The sequence below is a fragment of the Montipora foliosa genome, chromosome 9 (assembly GCF_036669935.1).
Source record: "Montipora foliosa isolate CH-2021 chromosome 9, ASM3666993v2, whole genome shotgun sequence".
In the NCBI taxonomy this organism is placed as follows: domain Eukaryota; kingdom Metazoa; phylum Cnidaria; class Anthozoa; order Scleractinia; family Acroporidae; genus Montipora; species Montipora foliosa.
In genome coordinates this window covers 18646359-18656358 of record NC_090877.1, presented here as the reverse complement: position 1 = coordinate 18656358, position 10000 = coordinate 18646359, and the positions used below count along the sequence as shown (strand labels likewise).

At 37.8% G+C, this 10000-nt stretch overlaps 1 protein-coding gene across 3 annotated transcripts in view; it reads left to right on the top strand.

Moving 5' to 3' along the window:
* LOC137970178 (AP-4 complex accessory subunit tepsin-like) overlaps positions 1–10000 on the top strand; it is a 35498-nt gene that overhangs the window by 643 nt on the left and 24855 nt on the right. For all 3 annotated transcript variants that reach the window (XM_068816691.1, XM_068816692.1, XM_068816693.1), the window contains exons 2-3: positions 6211–6283; positions 8204–8295. In XM_068816691.1, coding sequence (XP_068672792.1) covers positions 6211–6283; positions 8204–8295 — 165 coding nt within the window. The remainder of the gene's footprint in view (positions 1–6210; positions 6284–8203; positions 8296–10000) is intronic.

Sequence of the window (10000 nt, the reverse complement as noted above, 5' to 3'; positions counted from 1 at the left end):
CATGCAAATCGTACTTTGTTATTGAATTAAATTAAATTTGCATTTGGTTCTATTGTTAGTGAGTATTTGTTTCTAATTTGCGTTCAGAAAACTATTTTAATGAAAATTCTTGTCTTATGTGTAATAAACAGTTCACGACATAGAAAGTGCTTTGTATGGCGTTTTATTCACTGGTCGTTTGTGTCAAAAACCCTCACTTGCTCGTTCCTCGCTCGTTCGGGTTTTTGACACAAACAACTCGTGAATAAAACCGGCTGTATGCCGCACTTTTTATGACGTAAACTATATATATTGTACATGACTCTACTTTATAGACTTTCGCCTTCATAAACCAAACAGAGAGGTTCATGTAAGTGACAACTGAGAAGAACTAGACTTGGTATCCGTTCTTGGGAATTCCTAAATATTCCTTTCTTTGTCTCCATACATTCTCTGTAATTTTGTGCCTTTGGAATAACGGGAAATGTATGGCAGAAATTCTTTTTAATCAATACAGTGGAACCCCTCCAAACTGGACCCGCATTAAATGGGAATCCTCTCTTTACCGGACCCTCTTTTTCGGTCCCAAAATCTCATACATTTTCACTGTTTTTAACCTCAGTAAACCAGAACCCCTCAATTCGGGAATCCAGCCAGTTCGTAATCACTTAATGACAAAGAAATTGACCTCGTTAAACCGGCAAGTTTAAAGCCTGCTGCCAAAATCAAATCACACTTTTTAAAATGTGATTAAAATCAAAAATAAATTGTATCGTTCAGCTGTGAAATCCCAATCAGAAGTGAGGAACGCGCATCGGCTAATTACCCATTGTTCTATCGGTACTGAAGCAAAAAATCCAAAGTCGACAATTGTGCCGCTGTTGTTGGGTTGAACGAATGACAACAATAGGGGTCAGGTTAACAGACTGTCCTGTTGCATGTGAAATCACTTGCGGAACCACACCTAGTAGCAAACATCACTATGTCCGAGAGACCAGCGAAACGCCAAAGAATCGAGTTATTGTTAGAGAAGAGAATTCAGTTGATCAAATGCGTGGAATCAGTACCTAAACCAACTCTGAAGGCTCTAAGGGGTAAATTTGGGATCGGTAAATCAAGAGTACATGTAGGTGATAGTTTTTAAAGAAGAAAGAAGCCTAGTACAGAAAAAATAGCAACCCCAACAAGATGCGTTTCAACAATTCCTGCGAATTTGATAAACTGATTGAACTTGTGTGGCAGTGGTTTTGCCGTGCACGGGCCAAGAACATTACTGATTTCAGGTCCAATTATCCAAGAAAAAGCAATCATATTTGCAAAAGAACTTGACATTAACAACTTTTAAGTGCCCCTAACCCAAAATATTTTTTTTGCTAAAATGAATCTTTGCACGTGTTCGAAACGCATTGCGGCCATTTTTTTTAATTTTTCTAACAAATCCTGCCATTTTATAGGCTTTGAAAGTTATGAAAATCCAAGCATCTTTTGTTCTCGACTGAGTCAGAAGGGGAGTGGGTCTATTCCTGATTTGATGTCACAATCTACTTTGCATGCATTTTTACAAAGAGTTAATGCAATGTAAATCAGTTTGTGACGTCAAATCAGGAATAGACCCACTCCCCTTCTGACTCGGTCGTTAACAAAAGATGCTTGGATTTTCGCAACTTTCGAGGCCTATAAAATGGCAGGATTTGTTAGAACAAGGAAAAAATGGCCACAATGCGTCTCGAACAGGTGCAAAGATTCATTTTAGCAAAAAATATATTTTGGGGTTAGGGGCACTTTAAAAGTTCAAATGGCTGGCTTGACTGATGGAAGAGACGATACTCAATCAAAGGCTTTAAAGTGAGCGGTGAAAGCAATGGAGTTAATATTGACAGAGTTGACAACTACACGAGAAGAATCCCAGATAATTATTGTCCAGGGTTATTCACCTGACAATATATTTAATTGTGATAAAACAGGCTTGTTTTTCAGAGCATTGCCTGACAAAACACTCTCCGTGAAAGGCGACAACACCAAGGGTAGTAAGACATCCAAAGAGAGAGTTACAATTATATATGTTTGCACGCAGTGCCACTGGTGAAAAGCTCAAGCCATTGGTTATCGGAAAGGCACAGAAACCTCGTTGTGTTAAAAACATACAGCCTGAGCAATTACCAGTAACTTACATTGCCATTTAGAAAGCGTGGATGACCAATGACATCTTTTTGACATGGATGAAAGATGTGAATCAAGAGATGAAAAGGAACGTCATATTCTGATGTTTTTGGATAATGCCTCCTCACACGGCGACTGTCAGCTCTGGAACGTAACCTTGAAATTTCTTCCAGCAAACACAGCAACCCATTTACAGCCACTTGATCAAGGGATTAACCATGCCTTCAAGGCATGATACAAGAAACATCTGCTACGATCGCTTTTAAGCAAGATCGAAAGGGCTGAAAGCGTTTCTGAACTCTGTAAAGAAATACACTGTACATGTAACTTTACTGGATGCTATCAACTGGATAGCCAAGGCATGGTCTGAGACAGCACCATCGACACTTACGTGTTTCAAAACCACTGGCTTTCCTGTGCCTGATGAACAAGAAGATGATTATGAAGATGAAGACACCATTCCGCTGTTGCTTCTTGCTCAACAGTTGAGAATCGATCAGTCGATCTTGCAAAACGTTGACATTGAACTGCCAACGGAAGAAAACACTGGAGACTGGGAAAGAGACCTGATATCAAGCTTTGTTGAATCGATAGCTGAAGAGTCGGATGAACAGTTTGTCCATGATGATGAGGAGAAACATGTTGATGTTCCTGGCAGTAAAGAAGAAGTGCTTGATATGGTTATTAATTGAAATTGAAAAAAAAATGTGGTTCACAAAGATGAGAATTATCTCCGACTGGTTCCAGAACTGGAAAATTTAACAGAAAGAAAAATAGTTGAACAACGTTGTAATCAGATGCAGTTAATATTGGATTCCCTTTTCTAAAAGCATCTTGGAAATTTAGACAGAGAATCTTGAACATTCCATGTTTAAATGATTTAAAAGCGGCAATCATGTTACCCTGTGTGTAACACTGAATTTTTTGGTAAATTAAATAAAAATTAATGATGTTGAAGAGCTTCCTTGTGATCCATGTTGTTTGTTCCTTTACTAATACTTGTGTACCACATACTGGTACTTACAGTCGGACAATACAATATGACGCATAAAATTCCCTTATGGGTAAAACCTCAGTACACCGGACACCCCTCTTAACCGGATATTTCCTCCGGTCCCAAGGGTGTCCAGTTTAGAGGATTTCCACTGTAAAGTAAATTCTACAATAGGCATTCTCTCCAAATTTATTCTGCCGCACCTTTGAGCGCATACATGTATCTGTTTTGGAAAATAAAGAAACCCAAAATTGCATATCATGAATACTCGTCATTGTTTTGAACTTCCTTGAATACAGACCTTTGAATTTCTCTCCATCTTACTCGGATTACCCATGATGCACTCAAAAGCATGAACTCGTCTATGGAAAATAAAAAAATGTACATGTAAGCCATATTTTTAATCTGCTCGTGAACTTACTTTTGAATCGATTTTGAATGTGATTAAAGACGCTACTTCTTTCTGCAATGGTCGCTACTTTTGATTTTTTTTCTTTTTTCTCTCCAGGGTCCAGGAACACTGATATAAGCAGCCGTAATTTTAGCTGTTTAATTAACTAATCAAGGCAACCTTTCAGCCCAACAGCCCTTTATTAAGTGACTTGAGGCTCATTCTAATGCTTAGACTGAACACTCAATAAAAGTGAATCAATGCAATCTTCGTCCGTTTTCTTTTCAATAATTTCCAAAGAAATCGATAAAATCGATGCATAAGTACAAAAATCGATCAAAATCAATAATCACAAGGATGCAGGCATTTGATTTCTATTGATTTCCGATATTAGTAGATCAATTAGCATCGATTATGTTCTATCAAGTGTTGAAACTATCAATAAGATTTGCCCTGCCTTGACGCATGTGGAGTTCATTCGCGAGGACCGATCTACTGAAAAAATAATAATAATTATTATTATTATGAGGCATAAAGGTTTATATCTCGGAGGATTAATGAACTTCATTTGAGTGTCAAGTCTTTTAGGGCTGGGGCACTTGAGTCAAGCAATCCATTCTAGGGAAGAAATCCATTTACATGTCCAAACATTACATGTACTTTTGTTATTCAAATATGCCAACCTCAGGAACATAGAACCTTTGGTTTTGACAGCCAATTAGGCTCTGGTTGGCACATTTATGACAATAGGTGACCTTAATGATATCTTCCCTGTAGGGCGTTTTCAAAAACGCTTTCCACTCCGCTGATTGTTAAGAAAATACCGGTAAGTGAAATTTTAGATTGAAGGAACAGTGGATAGTTAACTTTCTGGACTGTTCAACCGGACTAATAAGCTTACTTGCTCTTTGGATTTTCTTATTTTGTCAGCATATCGAATTGATGTGTCAGTAGGCTGTCGCTTACTTGTTGGTGAACTGTCAGTGGACAGTCAGTCAGGGGAGCTCTTCTTCAAAATTACCAAAAACAAAACAATTTAACAAATCAGATCAAGCATTGGTTTTTGAGGAGAGGGGAAACTGGATTACCCGGAGAAAATCCTCCCAGAGCGGTCTGACTAATAAAACCAAGATAAACCCACACATGACAAGTCTGGGAATCAAACCCAGGACACATTGGTGGGAGGCGAGTGACCTCACCTCTGTGCCAGCCTGCAGCTTTTCATATCATCCAAAGTGTACATGTTTGTAAGTCACTTGAAAGCTGTTGAAGAACAAGCTTTATTACAAATTAGAAGTACACATTGTGTCAAAAGCAGAATTTTTTGCAATTCCACACAACCCACAAAAATGCCAGACCTCTCAATCCCTAAAGACCAAAAACCTGGAGGTCAAGGTAGAAAAACCTGGAGATTTATCGACGGCATCAGTTTTTGAACCAGAACGATTCTGATTCTTTTCTTCTGCAAATTTGTTCGATGAATATTCATTGTTTTCCGCCATTTGACAAAGTGTGCAAAACGTAACTATCCAGATGCAACAAACTGATAACAACAACCTTATCTGGCATTTGTCTTCTAAATAGGTTGTGAGGTCTGTGTCTTCCCAGCCAGTCCATCAAATGTGACAGATATGCCTTTGAACTGTCGATCTCCACAGAGTTAGCACCAGAAAATCAATTTTAAAGGCAGAAATGAAAATATTTAAGGAAAGTGTATTCCATCGGCCACTGAATATGTTTACCGTGAGATTGTGCTTCTTTGTGAGACTGCGAGATTGTCCTAAAGACTGTGAGTCTCATGGCAAAACCATGAGACTTGAGAGGTCTGAAATTGCTTTAAACTGTAACTTACATCACATGACAACTTTAACTAACATTAAACCTTAATTGACATCACACAACTTTTAAAGTCAGCATGGTTTGATGAAACATCACTGCCATCATGTTTGACAGCAGGTACAAAATGCATGTGACAGATAAAGGAAATTCTTTTTTTTTTTGAAATTACAAACTGTGCAACAAGTACCAACATTTTAATACCCATCACAAAGTGTGTACATGTACATTATGATAACTATAAAGGGGCAGTAAAGAGCACTTTAAGCCCCATGCAGTGTCTAAAATGTCAAAAAGCATTAGCTAGTTGCACTCATCCATGACTAAGACTTATCCAGTTACTGTAATGAAACAACATGCCAGGGATCAGTTCATTGTTAACTAATGTCTTTGGCCTTTTAAGCTTTCTTGTCTTTGGCCTATGAACTACAATGTAGCTAGTACTGCGACCTGTGAATCGCAGGGTTAAACCTGTTGCCTACTGCAAAGTGGTTTTTGTACGTGTTATTTGGTGGACATAGTCAACAGATCTGCCTACACTATTTGTCACATCACATGAGATTGGCCATAAACCTTTATTATGGACATAGACCAAGCAGCTACAGCACTGTACGGTCAGGAAAGTTTAAATGAGCCATTGGCTCGTCCTTATTTATAGCAGCCCTTCCCCTATATTTTATAAGCATTTCAACCCAGTATCCAACCCATTCCACTTTATGGATCAAAGTATGACCACTTAAATTCCTATCTTTCAAAGCCAATGAAAAAGTGGAATTTCAATCAAAAGGTTTTTTAAAAAAATTAAAAAATTAAAACCATATTATTTTTTGAACTGTCTAAACTATTGCAGATCCCAATGCTAAAAAAGTATACCTCCGATGATGACAATCCAACCCCTGGCTACATCTATCAAGATATCAACAGTATCCTTTGCATTTGCTATGTTGTACATGCAGGGCTGTCATTATTGGACCGGGAGCCGAAGATTTCCCCCTGAAATTCTTAGTTACTTACTGTATATATCCCTGGATACTTTGATCGCAAAACAAGACATTGACTTACTAACCACAATAGCTGGATTCTCTGGCAGCCTGCTTTTTTGCAGATCCCTTCCAATTTTAAAAATTAGTGACAGTCCTGACATGTCTGAGTCAGAGAGTGGGAAGTATCAGTATGATTGAAAAGTAAAAGTAATTTATTGGATTTAAGTGGTACTCATTTAGACAACAAAGGACAATGTTAGCAATTCCAGTTCTAGTATTAGCACTGGCTACACAGATGGTAGCACTCTCTTTAATATCCCCATTAATTTGAGTGGGTGGGGGGGTTATAGCAGGCCAAAACTCGAATCAGATTTCTTTAGGCCATTTTTCGAAAAATTAATCCACTTTGCTCTGCTTCTGAATTTTGGTTCTGTTAGTATTAATTTTCCCCAGAAACAATGGAATTGCAGGTCCTACCTGTATTCTCAAATAACGTTTTAACAAAATTTGAGTAAAAAAAACCAGCCAACATTTAATGTCGTCCCTAACCCATGGTGGTGGACAAAACACTGACCCCCAGTCCATGGACTACCATGATGGACTACCCTAAAATGGACTTGTTCTTAAAAATACCATTTCGAATGACTACTATTGAAAGAACTGAATTGATTAATATATACAAAAAACATAATTTGCACATACCTTGTATATTTTTGTCCGCAGGGCCACATGCAACTAAATTCAGGAATTGCAGCAGTTTCACTTCACTTAATACATGAAGTACCAGTAATCGGTCATCAGAACAATAATTATCAAAAGCTAACCTTTTTAAAATGGGTGTTAAGACTTAAATACTGTTTGATCCATGCCTTTTAAAATGGGTGTTCAGGCTTAAGTAAGCACTATTTGAGATGCTGCTTTAATAAAATAGAAATAGACCAAGTTGACAATACTCAGTCAAAATAGTATTTTTAGAGTAGCTAGTACATCAGGGTTGTCCATAGCATGGACTGGGGGTCAGTGTTTTGTCCACCACCCTAACCCATTGACTCCTGCACTGCCTGCCATTGATGATTCAAATTGTCTGGCATTGGACAGAGTAAAATAAATATGATTATTGATAAGATGTCACTTTTAGGAGTCAATGGGTTAGTGCTCCCAGCCATTACATTACTCCGGAGGGTACATTATGTCAGTTAGTCACCAAGATCGACATGTGGCCAGATACAAATCAGAGTAATCTGACAGATTTCTTGTTGCCTCAGTAAACTGTGATGCTACTCCTAGACTGCAAGGCACAATTAATTATGGTGTCGTTCATTAACCAGATCATTAGGACAAGTATTAATCCCATTCAGTAGATCAAACCTAAAGCCATAACAAAGGTGGTTGTACATGTAGTTGTAGAAACAAGCTGGAATGTATCCATGGAAACCATGCACAATGCAACAACCATAGATGCCATTGTTATTAATGGTTATTAGTGGTGTACAATCTAAACATGATCTTTTTGGGATTAAAATCCAGATATTGAGATTCATGGTCCTAAACTTGCGTAGGGAATAAAGGGTAGACAGTGGTATAACTTTCCATAGGATCACTCAATAAAAAACACTTATTAACTAGATAGTGTTTAAGACAGCTTTTGATCAGCGAGGCCAGGATATCTGTTCTTTTTTGTCTGTGTGTGTGTTTAGCTCCTGGGTTGACAGCTAGAAGTGGCATTTATGTGGCCACATTCATGATGACTTTGCATACATCTGCAAACTACCTTAACGGTATAATTGATGATTAAAAGTTATGGTTTACTTGCAGATTTCTTAAACTATTATCTTGCTTTCCTTCATGAACTCACATCAGGTATAACATTTGAAACCATTAGCAGCTGCAACTCTCTTCTGGATTTTTTAATCAGCAGACTCAAGAAGCAATCTCCCTGCATCAAATACAAGGTACATGTATGTAAAATCATGTTAACTTCAGTCAATTAAAGTTGCCAATCGTGACTTATGTGGTGCAACAGTTGGACCTAATCTGTAGGCTAGGTGTATGAAGAATTTTTGGCTAAAAGTTTGGAAAGTAATCCCAGTTTAATTTTAGAATGTTGCCCCTGTTTTTTTTCCTGATTTGTATTAATTAATTAAACAGGGCCTGGAAGGGTGGAGGGGGTGTGTCTGGATCTAGAATTATAGGTTCATTTTCCCCACATTCACGAATCGTGTACTAGCTACTAACTTTTTTGTGGGATTTCACGCATCATGTACATGTAGTTGGATACGAAATTGATCAACTCTCTATATAATAATTATTATGATTATGTATATACCATATGGCAACTGACAGGATGCAGCGATGCAGATCCGCATAATTCCCTAAAATGTACAACCTCCGCATAATTATGATATTTTCCGCATAAAACAGAAGAAATGCCTGATATCGTTGATAAAGTAGCTGCTTACGATCCTCACAAACATAAACGCCAAAGAGATTGACTGTTTTGAAACCCTTATTTTCTTGAACATTGAAGATCGATTGAAGAAAACATGCCATTTCGTTTGAAAAATCAAAAGGTTGTAAGCAGTTTCCACGCATTCTTCGGCAATGGGCCTGGACACTAGAACCTGTGTTATAAATTACAAATACCCTGGGGTCGAAATTTAACAAAAAATTTCTGGTCACAATTTTGTGACAAAATAATAATTATATGAAAATTTAGGTGCAATGTAATTTCCGCATAATCAACGCATGTTTACACATAATATGGCCAAAAATATTTCCACATAATTTTTAATTTTTTAAGGTATCCTATCAGAAGCCCATGGCAGTTATACGGCTTTCTTTGTGGTCACTTTATTTCTACACATGACATCAGGAAAGAGATGGTCTTTTTTGACCTCGTGATGGAAAGGAAATAAAAAAGTACAGTGATAAAATCGAAGATTCTTTGCTCTTCGTTTGACTGCAATCACAGACACCCCAAGCTTAGTGTGAGCATTGCCCGCCAAATAAGGCTGTTTTCCTTCAGGTTTCCCGATTCATGCTCTGTTTTTGCGTCACACAAAACCCTTTCCAGACCCTGTTGGTAAATTCATTTTAGTGTTCAGATAACTTTGGTCATCAGTACTGTATTATTGGCAGTTAGTTGTGCATGTATGTGCAGCTGGCAGGTGGGTTTTTTTGATTCATGATTCCATTTTTCTATGGCAGACCTGATCACTACAAAAGAAGTACTGAATAAGATCCTTTCTTGAGAGGGCTGTTAGTGGTTTTGGCTTTTTTCGCTGGCAAAAGCCAGCTTGAGGTCAAACCACTTCCAAGATACTAGCTATCATGAGTCTTAGAGGACCAGTATTCTGTGCACAGCAAGGGGCTTAACAGAGAAATGGCAGGGGTGATTTGAAGCAGCTCTCATGCCATGTACATGTAGCCTTTATGGTTTAGCATGTATAAATTTGTATTTAAAGTTAAGGTGCTAATAGTCAGTTACAGTGTAGGTGAGCATGAGATAAACATAATTATTATTATAAATGTATTTTAGGTGAAAAATTCTGTTTGCTACAAGTAAACTAAGCTTAATTTTAGGGATGCAAAAATGGCTTGTCGATTTGGCATGCAAATTTGCTCAGGCAGTATCCTACTCTCTAAAGGGGTAAAAGG